The following is a 19,105-nucleotide window of genomic DNA, read 5'->3' as shown; positions in this document are numbered from 1 at the left end:
TTTAAATGTCAACTAAAGGTCCTAGAAGTGGCCTTGACTTTGGTCAAGGTCAATAAGATGAGACAAGGGGAAAATCTACAGGTGCATTTTGACCACGTCCACAGAGTCCCCAGTTGGCCAACTATGTCTGTCCATGTGTATGACCCTTATGTCCCGAAGCTTTTAACAATAGCTACATGTGAGTTTAAAGTAGAGGATAGGTATACACAAACAGAGTTTTGGAAGATGCTAAATAATGTGGTGCAAGAGAATGGCTATGAGAAACCAGAATTCCGGGGATTCATGGCAAATAAAGCCAATGTAAATTGGGTTGGAGTTCATGCTTTTTACTTTGGAGGGGAAAATCAAAGGGTGCCAGAGAAGTAAATAACTTGCATTTTTCATTGGGAGCAGAGCATGGTGTGTCCTACACAAAAATGTATACGACCCCCTTTTCATGAGGATCATAAGTCTTTATGTATGAAATGGAGGAATTCACCGCCTGAGATAGCGGCTGAGGATCATAAGTCTTTATTATGTAGGAAATGGAGGAATTCGCCGTCTGAGATAGCAACTGAGAATTGCAAAAATGAAATCAAGAAATTTTGGTGGTTAGGGTACGCAATACAAGGAGAGATTCCAACATTGGAAACATGGTTAGCTTAGTGGGATATCTTGGCATTCCATTGGTGATCTTAATTTGTGACTCAAGATGAGACCGATATTTTTGTTCCCACAACGTATGATGCCATGTGTCTGAAAATAACAAAATCACGCATAAACCGTTCACATGATACAATGACTGTTCAAGTGTCCCCAATGGCCATGAAGGGAAGTGTGCTAACACACACACACACACACACACACACACACACACACACACACACACACATATAGAGAGAGAGAGAGAGTTTTCTTCTTCTCTTCTTTTAGATGTGGTTCAAAAGTGAAATCTTGGAATGCAAATTGGACTCAAATTACTAGTAATGTCGAGCTCAAAAGTATTTAACTAGGTATCGAACTACACCTAAGGAGAGCTAATCCCTACTATTATGCACGCTATTTTGCTAGGAACTTCCATGTGACGTGGTAGCTCCTCATGCTCCCCCACTCGAGTGTGAGGGGGAGCAGCAACACGCGAGTCACTAGCTAGCATTTTTAATTGACTCTTTGGCATGCCATGCCATAGGCATGGGTGATTGTCTAGTATTCTAATTTTCTGATATTAAATTATATACACACCCCCCACACATACAGCCACCTGTGCGCACACACAAAGCAAACATTTGCCTAAAGGTGGCATAGGGTTGTTTTCTTTCTCCATGCGCGCTTATAGGCACGACCCAATGAAAGGGCGATCTCTCATCGATACTATGTAAAGCCACGTCACCTCCCCATTCCGCCGCCCCATTGCCATAGGCAATCCGTGGACACATAAGACATAACTGATTGTAGACATACGGGCTTACATACGGTGTATGGGGTTGTATGTGTATGGTGGGGGTGGACACATGGCATCTTATGTGGCAGGGCAGTTCGTGCTTATTCTGCTCTGTTATGCAGCCGGCTATGGCGGCCCTAATGACTGAGCGTGTCTGAGGTGTGCAAAAAGCATGAGGCGTGGAGTGGCAGATTCGCTTTTTCGACTCTCCCGTCCACTTTGCAAAACTCTCCGATCGCCCGCCTCCCCTCTACTGACTTGCAAAGTCGCTCTCTGAGCCCATCTGTGTTGCCTTGAGCCTCCTAGATTTGCCCGGCTCTCTCCATACGCACAGACACAACCCGCGCCAACGCACACACGCACACAGACGCACACAGACGCACGCAAGCGCGCGTGCGCGCGCACACACGCACACTCCCCGCTCCTCCTACTCCTCTTCGTCCTCCCTGAGCTTCTTCCTCAGCCAGACCACAGGTAACCGTCTCCTAACATCAACCAATTCAGTCTCCATTTTGTGTCATCGTTGGTTTTCTTGTTTTCTTTTCGTCAAGAGTTGGAAGTGGAGATGGTAGGGAAATTACAAGTCCAATTCTTGTAGAATTCCATGAGAAGGGGACTGCTGATGGAAATGCGAAACATAAGAGAGAGAGAGAACATGGCACTGAAACAAGTCGAGACTCTCTACACCACATTTACACACTTTCTCAATACTCTCTCTAGATTAGTCCCTCTACACCATGGTCACGAGTTCTCTTTCTTTTCTCTCTCTCTCTCTCTCTCTCTCTCTCTCTCCCTCTGGCGGAGGGGGGGCGGAGGGTGGAGGGCGGCGGTGGGTTTGTCGTGCTCAACTAACCCAAATGGGTCAGGTCTTTATGCCAGGTCTTTGAGCCCATTTGCAGGGAGTCTCCTGAGTTTCATGTCAGACATGGGCACTGGAGAGATGGGGGCTCCAACGAAAACCACCAAAACGTCCACTTCGCAGGTTTGTGAAATTTTGTTCCGGGCACCTGTTCTGATGTCCATTTTTGTTGAAATTCTCTCTGCATCGATTCTTATTTAGGGAGCTTTATGGGCAGGAACAGCCTCCGAGCACTACACCCATGTCATACCCGGAGTGGGCGGCTGCATTCCAGGTTTGCCCACATGAAAGAAGCTGAGCGTTTACAGGTTGTAGTCTCTCAGACTAAATATATCATGGCTTTCTATGACTTTTTGATGTCAGCAGGCATATTATGGCTCGGGTACAACACCGCTGCCTCCTCCTGGATACTTTCCTTCAACTGTGGGCTCGGGCCCACAGCCTCACCCATATATGTGGGGTGCTCAGGTGAGGAAGTGCTCTGAAATTGCACAGCTAGATCAGACTCTCGTGATTTTTAAGTGTTTCACTAATTGTAGCTATTTTGCGTAGCAGCCTTTGATGCCACCTTATGGAACACCACCTCCTTATGCAGCCATGTATCCTCATGGAGGAATTTATGCGCATCCTTCAATGCCTCACGTAAGTGGCATTAACTTCATCACATATATGAGATGTCACTCAAGCTCTTCTTTGGAAAAAAACCTTATGGACTTGTTTCCTATGGAGCAGGGTACCCATCCTTATAGCCCGTATGCTATAGTTGCAGGAAATGCCAACGAGGGTCAAGGTGTACGTATTATAAAATTGATCTTTTGGCTCTAAAGACATACACTTGTGCATTGATTTTTAAATGCCTACCTCCTTTGCAGAATGTCACAGCTGCTGGTGTTGATGGAGAGGGGAAATCTGGGGATGGGAAAACCAAAAACTCCATGAAAAGGTCTAAAGGTAGCTTGGGAAGTCTGGGAATGCTTACTGGCAAGGGCAATGAATTTGGTAAAGGAACTCCGAGGTCTATGAATGGGACTTTCTCTCATAGGTTGGACGGGGAAATTCGTACATTTATGTCCACCCTCTGTATGCATGTTTCAAAGCCTGGTGCTGCTTGATTCTTGGCTTACCCATATGTGTGCTTTTTGTAGCCATGATAGCGGGAGTGAAGCATCAACGGAAGGGAGCGAGGAGAACTCTCAATATGTATGACCTTATCAATCTTGATTTTCAAGTCGTAAATACATTAGATTCTCATCTTATGGCTACAATGTCACACACGATTCTTGCACGGCTCTGCTATGCCAGGGTTCAGATGGAGTTCGCAGAGGAAGCCTTGATCAGGTTACATCTGAAGGTATTGTTCTCAATCTGAAGTGACACCTACATAGATACATACAAACACACATCGTGCTGTTAAGTTTGTTCTCATCATGAGAGATCTCTTTGGTTTTTTGCAGCTCCAGTAGCAAATGCTGGACCGTATGGAAGTGGGCAGGAGGTGAACCATGGAGGTCCTATACCAGCTCTCCCGATTTCTATAGCTGGGAAGCAGGTTGTGGGTGCAGGGCCGCTTACGAACCTAAACATTGGCATGGATTATTGGACTGGGGCAACGCCTGCTGTTTTAGCCAGTAGCCGAGGCAAACGGAGCTCAGCTGCAGCAACCACAACTGCCATCATTCCATCAGGTGTGGGGCCTGGTCGAGATGGGGTTCCTGGTGAACTCTGGCTGCAGGTTCTCGCTCTCTCTCTCTCTCTCTTGTCATGCACAAACTTTTGTGTCCTCTAAACAAGAGCGACGCTCATTAACAGTTTCCTAGCTCTGAGCTGAGCTTTCGGGTCTACATCTCGTGGTATACCTTCTCCAGGGAGACTTTTGGTTGTGTGTGCATGGAGTCTGGACCTAGCTTTGCTACAGCCATGCTTGGTTGGCCTCAAATGGAGCTATTTGGTTGGCCTCAGCAGTGGCTATAAAGAAGTGTTATTTCTGTGTGCCCATGTGTGTGCGTGCATGTTTTTGAAGCCTTCAAATTTTTTTCCTTTTTTATTTCTGCAGGATGAGAGAGAATTGAAGAGACAAAGAAGAAAGCAGTCCAATAGGGAGTCGGCACGGAGGTCTAGATTGAGAAAGCAGGTAAAGTGCCGTACAGGGGGGGGGGTGTGTTGCTCCTGTGGAATTATAGGTTTTGTGATACATCATGCATTGCAGCAGAGTTCCATTGAAGTCATGAGATTATGTGCTTGCAGGCTGAATGTGAGGAGCTCGCAGCAAGAGTGGACACACTTGCTACAGAGAACTCGACTTTGCGAAATGAACTGACTCGCATAACTGAGAAATGCAGCAAGCTTTCTGCCGAGAACAGTTCTTTACTGGTGAGCCACATGAGGCTACATGACTGGTGTATTGGTACGGGAAATGCTGCATGTTTGTTGATGTGCGTGTGTGTTTGTGGTGTTCTTGTAGGAGCAATTGCAAATTCGTGGGATCCAGCCTGAGCACACAACTGAAGGAGAACTAGATAGGAATGGTATAAGTCATTCGAGAGTGGAAAGAAGGGATATAGAAGAAGGCCTAAAAGAGGACAATGAGCACTTTCGAAGGGATGACAGAGAAGCTAATGACACATTTGCCATAGCGAGTGAAGGTGGAAATCTTGCTGTCTCAGTCTCTTCAGTTTAGTTTTTATGATGACCCGTTACTGGATGGGGGCTGGAACAAGAGGTTTTCCAGCAATGCCTGATCCACATGAAAAGCAATGCCATAACTAGCTAACTTGACCACCATTGGAGCTACATGACTGAGATAAATGGCCGACTGCATGCTGTTGGTGCTAGCGTGCTTGCAAACCATCTATCTCATCCAAAGTTGCCCCTAATAGCTTTGAAATTGCACTAACAACTAATATGCTCAAACACTGTAATTTATAAGACTGGTTAAACTTGTATGGTAGGATAAGCAGATGCTTCAGTGCATAATGTTTTTTTGGCACCAAAGAAGCAAAATGTTACTTCAGTCTCAAATGCCTGGCAGGAGACTTTGTACATTTGAGATAACATAGTATCGGCAACATATATATATTTTTCCCCAATGTTGGTGGCTACTTGCTGGGTGTCAAGATGCATGTATGACTTCATGACTCTGGTAGTGTGACAAAATGCTGGTAATCAAACATCATGATCTAGCCATTGTTTACTTAAAGCCCAGGGTCATCAATCACAGAGAACTAACTGTCCGCATTGTACCAATGCTTATTAATCGAAATTCTGAACTCTAGCAAGCTAACCCCATTTTACCACGTATTAAAATCTACTAATAAAAAAGGGGCAATCAAAACAATGAAAATTTTAAGGAATCCACGTCACGAAAGATCAGCTGCACGAAGAGGCGTCCACAATGCCAAATAGAATCCAGTGGCCGGGTTCTAGCCCAAGTGATGCATGCCCTCAGTTTTTTGGCGGACAGATCTTGGGGTATCAACTGTGGCAGTAATAATTAAATTCATAGGATAGGACAGGAATCAAACGAAAGGATAGGTATGCAAAATGATACGCGCAAGTATTTGAGAGTGGAGGCGGAATCATGTGAGGTAAGCATTGTAAGGAAAACCTTCATATGTGTGTGTGTGTGTGTGAGAGAGAGAGAGAGAGAGAGAGAGGGAGAGAGCGAGTGAGACGCGCTTGAAGAGAGATCAATGTCTATGGGTGGCCAAAATAAACATGGCGTATGGGATCAATTCAGAGTGCAAGCCATCTAAGGCCTCATCACAAAAAGAAAGGAAAAGCCTAAGGATAAGGATCTGAAGGCGTGTCCGAACATTTATACATATTATCGATAATCGCATGCTGAATGTCGTTAGCTTTTCTCCCTTGACACGTCAAATGTGGGCCCGTTAAGCTTGACACCTTAATCTAGTACACAATAATAAGTGCTTTCTTTTTTTTTTTTCAAAAGTTGGGCGTTAGGAAGCGGGCTTAGTACCCATAGGACCCCCCTTATCCCACAAAGCAAGGGCAAGCTTCAAGGGTGAGACATCAATCGGGGTTGCCAGCAGGGTTCGAACCCATGACCTGGGTTTTGACAGCGAAACACCTTAACAACTGAGCTACAGCCCGATGATATAATAAGTGCTTTCTCTTTTTGTTAGGTTATGTGAGAATTAAGGCCTTCAAGACTTACTGCACACCACGCCTCAAATTTTAAGGGTCATCACTTTATTTTTAAGAAGGGGATACCAAAGGACTTTTAAAAATTAAGGTTAATAAGGAAGGCTCTTAAGGCTACAACTAAGAGCGACTTCACATGGGATGGCCACGTTCCTTTTTCCCAAGCATCTTGAACGAAGCCGGTGAAAATGGGTGTACCTTCACGTGTCAAAAATCCTACTTGTGTCGTTCGGTCATAGTGGCAATTTTGTGCTTTAGTTTTTTACCTGACCAAAAAGCGACTTCAAATAACAATCTATAAGCGGCGCGAGAAGCGGTGGAAGATGCCTGCACTTCACCATTTTTGGTCGCCTATTTCTCGAGAACATGAATTTTTTTTTTCGCGTGAACGCTAATGTTTTGGTGGAATCCAAAGAAAATAGGAAAAGAAGCCATGGTGTGTGAAAGGCCTCTAAAGTCCTCTGTTGGATGCGGTCTCCCCATCCACCTTGGTTTCCCCTCCACTCTAGCTATATAAATCTCTTGCCGGATGGAATCTTGCTTGTCCACCTTGCTTTGCCTTGCCCAAGGACGATTTTTTGACAAACTTGGTCACCCTTCAAAATGACAGGTTTATTAGAAATAATACCCATTTTTTTACAATTTATTAGAAATAATGCTTGTTTTTTTTTAAACGATGGCAAAAAAAGTGGCTGTATTTTACGGCCAAAATATCCAAAATTGGGCATGACGACCGTCAAAAAGCAACTTTGCCCCCTCCCATTTCCATTAGGTGTGAGGCAGGTGTGTGCACCCTTAGATTGTCTTCCCATGGTCTGGTTAACTGTGCCAAGAAGCTTGTCAGAAATCTTGGCCATTCGAAAGCCAAAATAACACAGTAAACCTTCTCTATCTCTATATTATCTTAAGGAAGAGTTTCACAAAGCTACCATGTGGCAAGAATTTGGAGATTCAGGAAGGGGAGGAAGAGGTTTGAAGAGGTTTGGGTAGCATTTGATTTTGGAAGCCTCGAAAGACGTGCAAAGCATCGGTTCCCAACTAGTATTATCTTAAGGAAGAGTTTCACAAAGCTGCCACGTGGCAAGAATTTCGAGGTTCGGGAAGGAGAGGAAGAGGTTTGAGGAGGTTTGGGTAGAATTTGATTTTGGAAGCCTCAAAAGACGTGCGAAGCACTGGTTCCCAACTAGTTTCTTTTAATACCTTGGCCAACCACTTACTAGTTTCTTTTAATACCTTGGCCAACCACCTGTGCGCATGATGCAGGCTCACAAGGTCTGGGAATGTAAGAATGAAATCATCATTAAATACTCCAGGAATGAGTTAACTCTGGCGTGGGAAAAGGGCCTAAGTCAGTTTGAACATGGAGTTTATTTGGAAATTTGGAATACGGGCACCACGGGTATGATACGGTTATTGCATTTTGTACGATGTATGCGCATTGCGTATACGCAATATGAGCTCCAAATGACGTTGGAAGCAGTAGTAGCACTGGCAGTGGGCGCCGGGACCGCTAAGCTGCCGACGTGGCTGCTCAGGACACGCACCTCTCGCCTGCACGACTAATATCCACCTGCCAGTAGCAGTGGGACCGATGATCTCCACGTGCCAGTATAAGTGGGACCACTGAACTGCCAACGTGGTTGCTCAGGACCACGCTCCTCACGCCTGCACGACCGAGCATCCACGTGCAAGACCAACAACGCACTACGCTAAAAGACGCTGCCAGCTAATACCCACGTCAACCTCAAGAAGAAACGCCCACACGTATCGTGTCGGTGGGCCTAGCGAAGTGGAATAACATGCCAGATTTCCACGTTATGTCACCATCGCAAAAATATTCAAAAAATCAAATAACGCTGCCGCCGTGGAAAAAGCGAGCCGCAACGTAAGCGGGCCCGCTAACCCCTTAAAATCTGTGCAGCACGGATGATTTACCGTCAGATCTGCTGACGCGGACCCTATCCACGTCGTCAGTCCAGCGCGGATACTTTTCTATATTTCTTTTTAGTGAAACAAACTACTTTTACCGTCAGCTCTGCTTACGGGGACCCTATCCACGTTGTCAACAGTTGGCACAAACGAGTCAGACTTTTCCAACAGTCCCACGTGAATAATGACAGGTGTTGGTATTCCCATTGGGCCGCCTCCCGTGCCTTCACCGTCTAGCGTGTCCCCATGACGTGCCAAGTTGCCAACCTCTAGCTGATGAGGACATGCCACTCAGTACAGCTGGATATCAGTAACATATTGAATTTTCTATTGAAGTAATTCCTACCTTGCCCTACCCGACCTCCTTAAAGTGAATCAAAGTCAAGGGTCACCCTACTAAGCCACTAAAGTAATTCACAGTCAATTGCAAGTGAGTGAGTGGGAGACCCACTATGCCATGCCACACATATTTGCGCCCCATCAACCTTATGCACCTTTAGAGGCCTTGTCACGCATTGCTTTGGCAACCCTCAGAACTCTAAAAGGATGCCACTTAGCACCCTCATGAGTCCACTATGCTAATAACACCACTTCCTCCCCCTCTATGGATTGTAAATAATTAGAATAAAGCTTACACAATCGTACATTATTTATCCCTACTCCATTTAAGATATGAGATTCAATATGATTAGTTTCATTAATGAAGAAAGGTTCCAAAATGAAAAGTTTTTACTTTATAGCGATATTCATTGATGTATCACAAAGTTCCTTATGGAATTTCAAATGCTAAAGTTTCGAGAATATGTAAGGTCGAAGCTTTGAGAGCGATCAAAACTACTACACCCTAAGCCATACGTCTTATTTACACTAAAATAATTCACCCCATGTGGCCACTATCATAAAGACCATTTGACATTATTACACCAATCTGAATGTTTTAGACCATGTGAACCTTGAATGAAATATCTCCTAAAAATCAATAGAACCTTGTGGTAAAAAAACTCAAGCAAGTCCACATGCTACCACACCATTTTAACACTAGTCTTGTCATGAAAAAGCCACTTTAGAGACTTTTGTGAAAAAAATTCTAAGAAATATTATTTCAAAGAAATTCCTACTAGGGAATTACTCTTAATACAGGATATTGTCTGAAAAAAATATCACATGCCAAAACGTTATTATCCATGGTCATCATTTAAGGCACTTTTCAAATGCAATTCAAAATTATTTTATATGTAGTTAGGCCATTGGTATATACCTTCTATCAGCTCTAAGCACGTTTTTTTATACATGTCTCCTTGAAGGTACAGCTATTACAACATTTTTATCTGCTTTTAGAAATTTTAAAAATCATAAATTTACTAGGTACATGAGGTTTTAAAAAAAACTGTAGGTAGGTGCATACTAATCAAGATTGTCAAGTAGTTTCATGGAACTTTAAGTTGATTTGCCTAAATCCATTTTTGTAAAATTTATAAATATTTCTTAAGCCACTTTTGTGGCTCGATTATTGAACTAGTGTTATACTAAATTAATTAGACAAATTGTTAGTTCAATCAATGAGCACTCATAATAGTTCATGTGAGCAAGGCCCTAATCATTAATCCTCATGCAACCATCCACAATTGTCATGCTTCCAAGGCACCAAACGCAAGAACATGAACACAAGGAAAGGGATTGATCGGCTCACTGATCCAACTATAGCCTGATAGTTTGGTATCACCCTTAAGCATAAGAGAGTTAGATTGGGTGCATACCCTTGAGTATGAGGCCTCCAGTTTATAATAGACCACCTTGCCCACACATAACTACCAAATGCATGCCATGCCACACCTAGCAACCATTAGGGGGCTTGAGAATACATCTACCTCAACCTCTCATTCATGCATTATGGAAGCAAAGCCAAGGAGGCATGCATACCTACCAAATTGAGTAATGCGATGAACTTTCTTGCCAATTTCATATTCTCTTCTTGCGTTTAGTCTAGCTAAGAGAAATGATTGATTAGAGAACCAAATTGCATAGGTGGTTATGTTGTCATGTGTTCATCTTTCCTGACTGGGAATTCACTACACGAGTTGTTAATGTATAAGATACTTGTAGCAAGCTTGAATGCAAGACATTTCTTAGTTCATTGAGTTTTGGTTAAATGTATAAGAGGCTTGTAGAGCAAGCTTGAATGCAAGACATTGCTTAGTTCATTGATTTTTGGTATTCCAGAACCTTTATGTGGTCATTCCTGCAAATGGTGAAGAATGGTTTGAAAACTTATTGAGCTATCATTTGAGGATGAAACATTCAAGATTACAATACATAAGCTCTACTCCATCTCAAGTGCTACATGTTTCTAAGAACTCAAGATAAAAATGTTAAGCATGTTGGGAGCAGATGAAAACTTTGCTGGAGTTATGGGATGCCATTAGGGGATCACTTTTATATTCCTTGTTTAGCCAAGGAAATGTGGATGGATGTATGCCATTAGGGGATCACTTTTATATTCCTTGTTTAGCCAAGTAAGTGTGGATGGATGTTAGCCCGTGTGTGCATGTGAACTCACCCTTAACAGCCATAACCCTTCACCTTATGCCTTTTGGTTCTTTCCATTTTTGTATGCAAATAATTCCCTGTTACGGATGTGGCCCTACCACAAAACTTAACCCCCGTTGGTGACGAAGGTCGATGTGGAAGCGGTTGGCCAGGCGGCTATTGCACCTAGGTGTTGGTTATTCTCTGCAGGTCCTCTTGGTTGCGGAGGTGGTTACTTTGGCGACCACGATAAACTGGGAATGGTGAAGAAGGCGGTGATTGATTTGTCGACTTGTGGTGGACAAAGCAGAGAACGAGAGGTCAACTTTTGTGAGGGAAAAGACCCAATTGCAACCCTACAGTTCTCATGGTAAGTCCGTCTTGCACTGACAGGTAGTCACGGTCGGACTGGACATCACCGGTTGGTGATTTGAAGAGTGGTCGGATGGTCTTCAGTCAAAGCATCTGAGGTCTGAGTCGAAGTCTGATGCTCGAGTCAAAATCCCGAGTCCTTGTTGAGAGCCCATCTAAGTGGACTAACGATGACGGTAATGCGGCCCACATCGAGTACCTATTGTGATGCATTAGGAATGGCGGGATCTGAACCATGTGGAAGCAAAAAGATTAGCAAGTAGTGGAAGTCATAGACGTGGCAGGAAGTTCAATTGCTTCAAGCCAAAGATGTGAGTGGATGTCGGAGGGTCCAGTGGTGTCATGTGCATGACATGCTCATGCACATTCTCACGGCTAATCCAGAAGGGGCATCCAGAAAAAGGCCATCAGAGCTAGGACTTGGAGCACAAGATACAGAAGTGGCTAGTGTGGACTTAAGTAGCAAGACTTGGAGGACTTAAGGGGGCTCACTTGGCTGCAAGAAAAGTGGAGTCGGCTGTAGTACCAGAAGAGGTCGGCTGCAGGCGCTTCAGTCCATGGAGAGGCGCAACCCCCGACCAGCGTTTTATGTAATTCAAGCCAAGTCGATTGGTCCGACAGCAGTCGGCCAGCTGCTCCAATGTTTAGGAAGACTATATAAGGCATTGAGTGCTCATTAGTAGAGTCATTCAACTCTTTAGAAGTTGGGTCCTTAGTCTAGCATAGATTTGGGTGTATACCACCTTTTGTATGAAGGCAACCTAGGGTTGCAGAATTAGATACCTTTTTGTACCAGAGGAATATACTGAATTTCCAGCCATATCTCTCTCTCTCTCTCTCTCTCTCTCTCTCTCTCTCTCTCTTCATGTCTACGTTTTGCATCAGCATGTTTCCAGTAGTGTTTAGGGCTGAAAGAAGACCCCCATCTTTCGCGTGTTACATTGGTATCAGAGCATCAGGCTCAACAAAGCTAAACACTAATTCAGTCCCATACGATGGTGTACAGGTCCAAGGTACAGGAAAGTACACGGATATGAAGCCCAAGGCAAGGAACACAGAATCGGGAAGAGCTCCCAGGAGGTTTGTTGGTGGTGTTCCACAGAGCCAGAGGGGATGGCAGTCCTGTGAACCAGATAGGTTCTCGGGCAACGGTCCCAAGGGAGGATTATTCTCCAAGGGGTGATGTGAGAGTGCCAGACTCATTTCTTAGGAATGAAGACCAAGATAGTGTTCAGAGTCAGGGCATGAATGGATTGGGGACTGGAGGGAACATATGCATAGATCTTATTCAGAGTCAGAGTGGTTTTGGAGACTGGGCCGGGTTTTCAGTGAAAAGGGTTGCCAGAGATGGATGGGTGACAGAGGGACTCTCGGAACAGAATGGGATGATGATAGTCATCCAAGAAAAAAGTTAGAATCTCATCATCAAGTTTCTGCTAATCTAGAAGGGGCAGCTAGAAAAGACCATTAGAGCTAGGACTTGGAGCACAAGATACAGAAGTGGCTAGTGTGGACTTGAGGTGCAAGACTCGGAGGACTTAGAGGGCTCAGTCGGCTGCAAGAAAAGTGGAGTCTGTTGTACCAGAAGAGATCGGTTGCAGCAGGCGCTTCAGTCCATGGAGAGGCGTAGCCCGACTAGCGTTTTATGGAATTCAAGCCAAGTCGACTAGTCCGACAGCAGTCGGCCAGCTCCTCCAATGTTCAAGAAGACTATATAAGGCATTGAGTGCTCATTGGTAGAGTCATTCATTCCTCTAGGGTCCAAGTAGATACTAGATATTGGGTGTTTATCACCTTTTGTATGAGGCAACCTAGGACTGTAGAAAAGTACCTTTTTGTACTATATGAAATCTATTGAATTTCCAGCCATCTCTCTCTCTCTTCTCTCCCTTCTGTCTGCATTATGCATCAGCATGTTTTCAGTGGTGTTTAGGGTTGAAAGAAGACCCCCAGAGCTTCCGCGTGTTACATTGGTATCAATGCATCAGGCTCAGCAAAGCTAAACACTGATTCAGTCCCATATGATGGTGTACAGGTCCAAGATATAGGAAAGTACACGGATACGAAGCCCAAGGCAAGGAACACAGAATCGAGAAGAGCTCCCGAGAGGTTTGTTGGTGGTGTTCCACAAAGCCAGAGGGGATGGCAGTCCTGTGAGCCAAATAGGTTCTCAGGCAACGGTTCCAAGGGAGGATTATCCTCCAAGGGGTGATATGAGAGTGTCAGACTCATTTCTCAAGAATGAAGACCAAGGCAGTGTTCAGAGTTAGGGCAAGAATGGATTGGAGACTAGATGGAGAAGATGCATAGATCTTATGTCACGTGCATCCCGCACTTGGATGCTACGTAGACATTTCTGTACAGAAGGTGCAGGACCTGGGATGGTGAACTGGTCCCATGTGAGCCCAGTTCGGGAGAGACAGCTAGGGATCCATCTCAGATGCCCGAGGTCAGGTGTGCATTGTCCTGCGCAGGAGTCTAAGGTCAGGTTTGCACTGTCTTGCACATGAAACAGTGCCAGTTCGCGCTATGAGTCTCCCTCTAGAATGATGTCAGTGATTCTGTGTATCGGGTATGGTATCGGATGCCAGATCACTGAGTAGTTCGTGTTTAGGACAAGGGGCTAGCCCATAGGGCTACCCCGGATCTTAGTGTGGGCATGGGAATGGTGTGGAACCACCCCCATGAGGGCCAGGAAGGCCCAGGCTGAACCCACCAGCCATGGAGGGGCTGTAGGACAGCCCTAGGGCAAGAATAAGGCAAATTCCAGGAGTTTACAGCCTTTTCATGGCTATAGGACAGGTATGGGGCAGCCCATACAGGCTGCCTAGCCCTTGGAATGTGTGCAAAGGCCTTGCCCAACCATTGGAAATTAGGCGCACCACCTTTTTCAGCCTGTAGGAAAAAACACAGCATTTTATGGGATTTAATTCAGCATTTATTGCTGAATTTTCACAGTTGTGGGACATTAAAAGTTGGCCACCTGGTTCTATGCTGGCCGACTGCTCATGTGTGGGTAGTATAAATAGAAGTGTCAATAATCCCATTCATTCATCTCATTATTCACCAAGAGCTCAAGCAAACCAAGGGCTAGACAAGCCAAGGGAGTTGCTAAGCAAAGGGGTGGAGAACTGAAGGTCAAGGGGGCAGGGATTTCCCAGCCAAGAAAGGTCAAGAATTCTGTATTTTCTTTTCAGATTCACATCATTCTAATAAAGCAAATACACCATTCGTGGTGGGGGTCCTACAGAGGATAATTGGGACCCAATACTGTGTCCTCTCTATCTCTCCCTCCCTCTCTCTCTCTCTCTCTCTCTATTTTCTGCACATCTCCTTTCAGTTTGTGCGTTAATTTTCGTCGCGAAAAGAGTGCTGAATTCTAAGTATTGAAGTTACCGATTCTTCTCCAAAGCTTCCGCATGTTACAGTGGTATTAGAGCCTACTTCAAGTGCAAAGATTCAGCAAAGAAACCAGAATTTTTTCTTGCTCGTGTGGTTGGTTTTTAGATGCCGGTCGACTACCCCTTTCGGAGTGACTCCTGTCCCTCGAAGGACGGTTGGTTTTCAGCCTCTGGAAGCCCCCGGATGTCTCCCACACAGATAGTGATGGTCAGATTGCGTTCCGGAAAGGAATTGCATTTTCTTGCTATGGCGAGCTTCGACGACGAGAGAGACCAAGAACCATGGGACCAGAGTGCATCACGCAGCCTAGCTAGGGCATCAGGCTTGAGTGTCGCAGACATGTTCCAGCAGATGATGCGAGCAATCGCTCGCAGAACAGACAGCCAAGTTGGATGAGCAGAAGGCACAGATCTTGGCTTTGGAGGAGCGTACCAGCTCTCCAGCGTCGCGTTTTCCATCTCCTCCTCCTCCCTCCGTATTTCAGATTCCAGATCCTCGACACAGGGACGCTCTCGCGGGGTCACAGCCGCAGCCAAGCTCTTTGCCAAGCTCTTTGCTTGAGTTGCAGATGCGTGCATTGGAGATCCGACAACGAGAAGACGAAGCCATACGACGCGTGAAACACGAGAGTTACCTCAAAGCTTTGGATGCCAGATTGACACCGGCGGCGCCCTCGAATCATTTTCCCGAGAAAATGAACTTTAGTAAGTATAATGGTAAACTCGATCCCACAACTCTTTATTCATGGTTACATCAATTTGAAGCTTACTTTGCCGCAGTTAGGAAAACAGATACTGATAGAGTGATCTTAGCTAGTTGGTACTTGGAAGGTGAGGCCATTCCTTGGTGGACTCAGTGGGCTCATGCCCACATCAGAGCAGGTAAGGCAGCTTATGTGTGGGACGAGTTTGTCCGCGACCTTAAGCAGCGGTTTCTACCGCCCCACTACCTTGAGCGACTTGAAGACGAGTTCAGGGTAGTGTGTCAAAACGCGCAACCAGTCCTTCAGTTTGCCAATAGAATTTCGACTTTATGTCTGCAATTAGGCTTATCTGTTGATACGGAAAAGAAAGGGCAGTTTTTGTATGGCCTGGACACGTAAATCCAATGGGAGGTGCGTATGTTTAGGCCAGCCACCTTTGAAGACGCACTCTCGCTTGCGCAGAGTGCAGAAATAAAACACAATGGTGGCAAGCCGCCCAAGACTTCCCAGCCGGCTTCTCCCAGGGCTATTGCCTCGGGGGATAAAAGCCAGAACCAGACGCGGTCTTTCCTAGGACAGAGCCCGGGAGCCTCTGGCTCCAAGAACTCGAACAATGCGTTTAAGCTTACTCTAGACCAGAAAGCGGAGGCAGGCAAGACAGGTGGCAAGTTGAGTGCTGAGGAGCTTTCTCAGTACAAGAAGGAGGGTAGATGTTTCTTTTGTCATACAAAAGGACATACTTCTCGGGATTGTCCGAAGAAGCCTCCAAAGCCCGCTGCCGCCGCTTCCAGAGCTTCCGTGGTTGAGCTCCGCTCTCCCACACACAGACCCCAACGGCTACCCCTAGTTCTTCAACCCCCGGTGCTTCAGTTGGAGCAATTATTAGCCGGGAGCTCGAAGATAAGCAGAAGGGCACCCATGACCAGGAGTATGAGCGCAACGAATCGCTCAAGTCCTTTGGCTACATAGGTGACCAGAGAGTCATTGTCTTGTTTGACAGTGACAGCACGGAGGATGTGGTCACGGAACAGGCCGCTAGGCGTGCCAGTTTCGAGCCGACTTCGGTGGACAAACAGGTTGAGGGTTTTAGCACAGGCATGTCAACGAGCGTCAAATATGAAGCTCTAGGTGCTAAGGTAGTGATTCAGAGTATAGAGTTTGTGCGTGATTTTATGGTTGCCCCTCTTGTAGGAGCAGACATAATTCTGGGTATTCAGTGGTTTCACAAGTTTCTTCCTGATGTCAAGTGGGACAAGCACACGTTCTAGATCAATCGGAATGTGTCAAACACCCCAGTGACCATTAAGTGTGAGCCAGGAATTCTGAACTTTTCGCTCATAAGCCACTTACAGGCTAAGCGAGTAGTCAGGAAAGGCTGTGCGATGATTTATATCCAAGCCGCCCAGACGGTGGCCAATGCTTCCGAGAAGTACTCGATTCTCCATGAAAAATTCCAAAAGATTTTTATTCGGGACAGCCTCCCTCCCCAGCTCCCCCCTATCCAGACCAGAGGACCACAAGATAGACCTCCTTCCAGGCTCGGAACCCCTGAGCAAGTTTCCGTATCGCCTTTCCAAGACAATGGAATTGGAGTTGGACCACCAACTCCAAGAATTGTTGCAATCGGGCTTCATCCCCCCCAGCGTGTCGCCATTTGCAGCACCGATCTTATTTGTCAAGAAGAAAGATGGGTCTTCCCGTTTGTGTGTCGATTATCGTGCACTCAACAAGCTGATTATCAAGAGCAGATTTTCAATGCCTCGAATTGATTATATTCTCGAGAGAGGCTGAATGGAGCAAAGGTGTTCTCAAAACTAGATTTAAAGAGTGGGTACCACCAGGTGCGGATTGTGGAGGGGGACATCCCCAAGACAGCCTTCCGTACAGAACAGGCCCACTATGAATTTGTGGTCATGCCATTTGGCTTGACAAACGCCCCAGCTACATTTAACCGCATGATGATGCATGTTTTCCGGGATTTGATTGGAAAGTGTGTGTTCATATTTCTGGACGACATACTAGTATTTTCAGCTACTACGGTTGAGCTACGGTTGAGTAGTATGACGTTGATGTGGAGAAAGTCCTTAAGTTGCTGGAAAGCAACGAGCTCTACGTCAATGAAAAGAAGTCAGAATTTTATCTGTTCCCAGGTGCATTACTTGGGATATATAATTAGTGCTGATGAAGGCATTCGACTTGATCCGGCTAAAGTGGTCGAGATTGTCAACTGGGAAGTACCTCAGACAGTCTATGACATTAGATCTTTTGTGGGTATATGCCAGGCATACTCCACTTACATCGACAAGTTTTCTGACCTCTCGACAGATCTCACCGATCTGCTAAAGGGAGTGAAGACAAGAAGGCAAAAGATTGGAATGACTCCATGAGCGTTGAAGGCATTCCAGAACCTCAAGGTGGCTTTGTTAGAAGCGCCTTGTTTAGCACTTGCCTGCAAACCATTTCAGGTGATCACCGATGTGAGTACCATCGCTATTGGATGTGTATTGCAACAACAGAGTGGTCATCCAGTAGCTTACATGTCTCTCGTAAGTTACTGCCCGCCGACCGCTGAGAAGAACTACTCAGTTTATGATCGTGAACTCCTAGCAGTGATACATGCCTTGAAACATTGGAAACATTTCCTGTATGGCCGTGACTTCGAGGTTCGCATTGACCATCAGGCATGACGCTGGATTCAGACAATGCCAAGTGCACAGTGGAGTGATCCACAACACCGGTGGAGTCAGATATTCTAGCAGCTTGGTGGTATGATTGAGTACCTTCCAGGAAAGGCCAATCCAGTGGCCGATGCTTTGAGACAAGTGTCTACAGTTCAGACCACTAGACTTGATCTCGTTGGTACAGGACTAGATAACATGAAGCACACGTATGCGGATTCCGAGGAATTCGGTACACATTGGGAACAAGCATTGGATGCCACAGGACCATGCCATTTTCTGATACACGATGGTTGGCTTTTCTACAAAGGCTGACTATGTGTCATGAAGTCATTCAGGGCAGCTCTTCTCCATGATGCCCATGACGCCATACAGGTGGTCATAGGGGCATGAATTTGACTCTGGAGAAATTAGAACGGCAATACTATTGGCCAAAGATGCGTTTACATATATACAACACTGTGACATTTGTCAACGGAGAAAGCTCCTCGTGGAAAGAAGATAGGGTTGTTACAGCCCTTGTTAATTCCTGAGGGTCCTTTCCAAGACATTTCTATGGACTTTGTCACAAATTTGCCTCCCAGTCCGAGTAGGCGTAATGCGCGTGCTTAACTATTGTTGATAGGTTTAGCAAATTTGTTATGCTTATTCCTTGCAGGGCCAATGTGACCGCCGAGGATGTTGCCCAGTTGTTCATTCGGCATTGGTACCCGATTGGCGGGATTCCTAGGACCATAGTGTCAGACCGAGATACCAAGTTTACCAGTCATTTTTAGAGGGCATTGTTTGATAATTTTGGTACTAAGTTGAATTCTTCTAGTGCATTCTACCCACAGACAGACAGCCAGACAGAGATATACAACCAGTTGGCCTTTGATGTGCTGAAGTGTTATATCCACGATCAGCAAGGTAAGTGGGAATCATATTTGCCTTTAGTTCAAGCTATTTTGAATGACTCTTTTTCTTCAACTATTGGTGGCAGGACTCCATATGAGGCAGCGTTTGGAAGACCTTTCCAGTCGTTGTTAACCAGGACTTTGTCTTCAGTACTACCG

At 45.5% G+C, this 19,105-nt stretch overlaps 1 protein-coding gene across 7 annotated transcripts; it reads left to right on the top strand.

Annotated features, from left to right (window-relative positions):
• The first annotated feature begins 1,330 nt into the window (after positions 1-1,330).
• Positions 1,331-5,365, top strand: LOC147616640 (bZIP transcription factor 1-A-like). 7 transcript variants are annotated; one of them, XM_086777704.1, is made up of 13 exons: positions 1,331-1,894; positions 2,287-2,402; positions 2,503-2,553; positions 2,646-2,747; positions 2,835-2,921; positions 3,012-3,071; positions 3,152-3,321; positions 3,425-3,479; positions 3,582-3,630; positions 3,734-4,011; positions 4,333-4,410; positions 4,524-4,649; positions 4,741-5,365. In XM_086777704.1, exons 2-13 carry the CDS (start codon positions 2,337-2,339, stop codon positions 4,954-4,956), a joined length of 1,338 nt encoding a protein of 445 aa, XP_086633830.1. In that variant the 5' UTR covers positions 1,331-1,894; positions 2,287-2,336; the 3' UTR covers positions 4,957-5,365. The 7 variants fall into 7 exon arrangements, with proteins under 7 accessions (XP_086633830.1, XP_086633826.1, XP_086633825.1 ...); XM_086777700.1 differs by having other exon boundaries at positions 1,332-1,894; positions 2,643-2,747; XM_086777699.1 differs by having other exon boundaries at positions 1,332-1,894; positions 2,497-2,553.
• Positions 5,366-19,105: the final 13,740 nt, after the last annotated feature.

The sequence above is a fragment of the Cibotium barometz genome, chromosome 38, assembly GCF_041138505.1.
Source record: "Cibotium barometz isolate CiBa-2024 chromosome 38, ASM4113850v1, whole genome shotgun sequence".
NCBI classification, from domain to species: domain Eukaryota; kingdom Viridiplantae; phylum Streptophyta; class Polypodiopsida; order Cyatheales; family Cibotiaceae; genus Cibotium; species Cibotium barometz.
Note: the sequence above shows the minus strand (reverse complement) of the source record. Positions and strands in the feature narration are given on the sequence as shown.

Coding starts and splice junctions, on each gene's coding strand:
- LOC147616640 (XM_086777698.1), top strand. CDS start 2,337: ATGTCAGACATGGGCACTGGAGAGATGGGGGCTCCAACGAAAACCACC. Junction 3,072..3,151: donor ATGCCAACGAGGGTCAAGGT/GTACGTATTATA, acceptor CCTCCTTTGCAG/AATGTCACAGCTGCTGGTGT. Junction 4,650..4,740: donor CCGAGAACAGTTCTTTACTG/GTGAGCCACATG, acceptor GTGTTCTTGTAG/GAGCAATTGCAAATTCGTGG.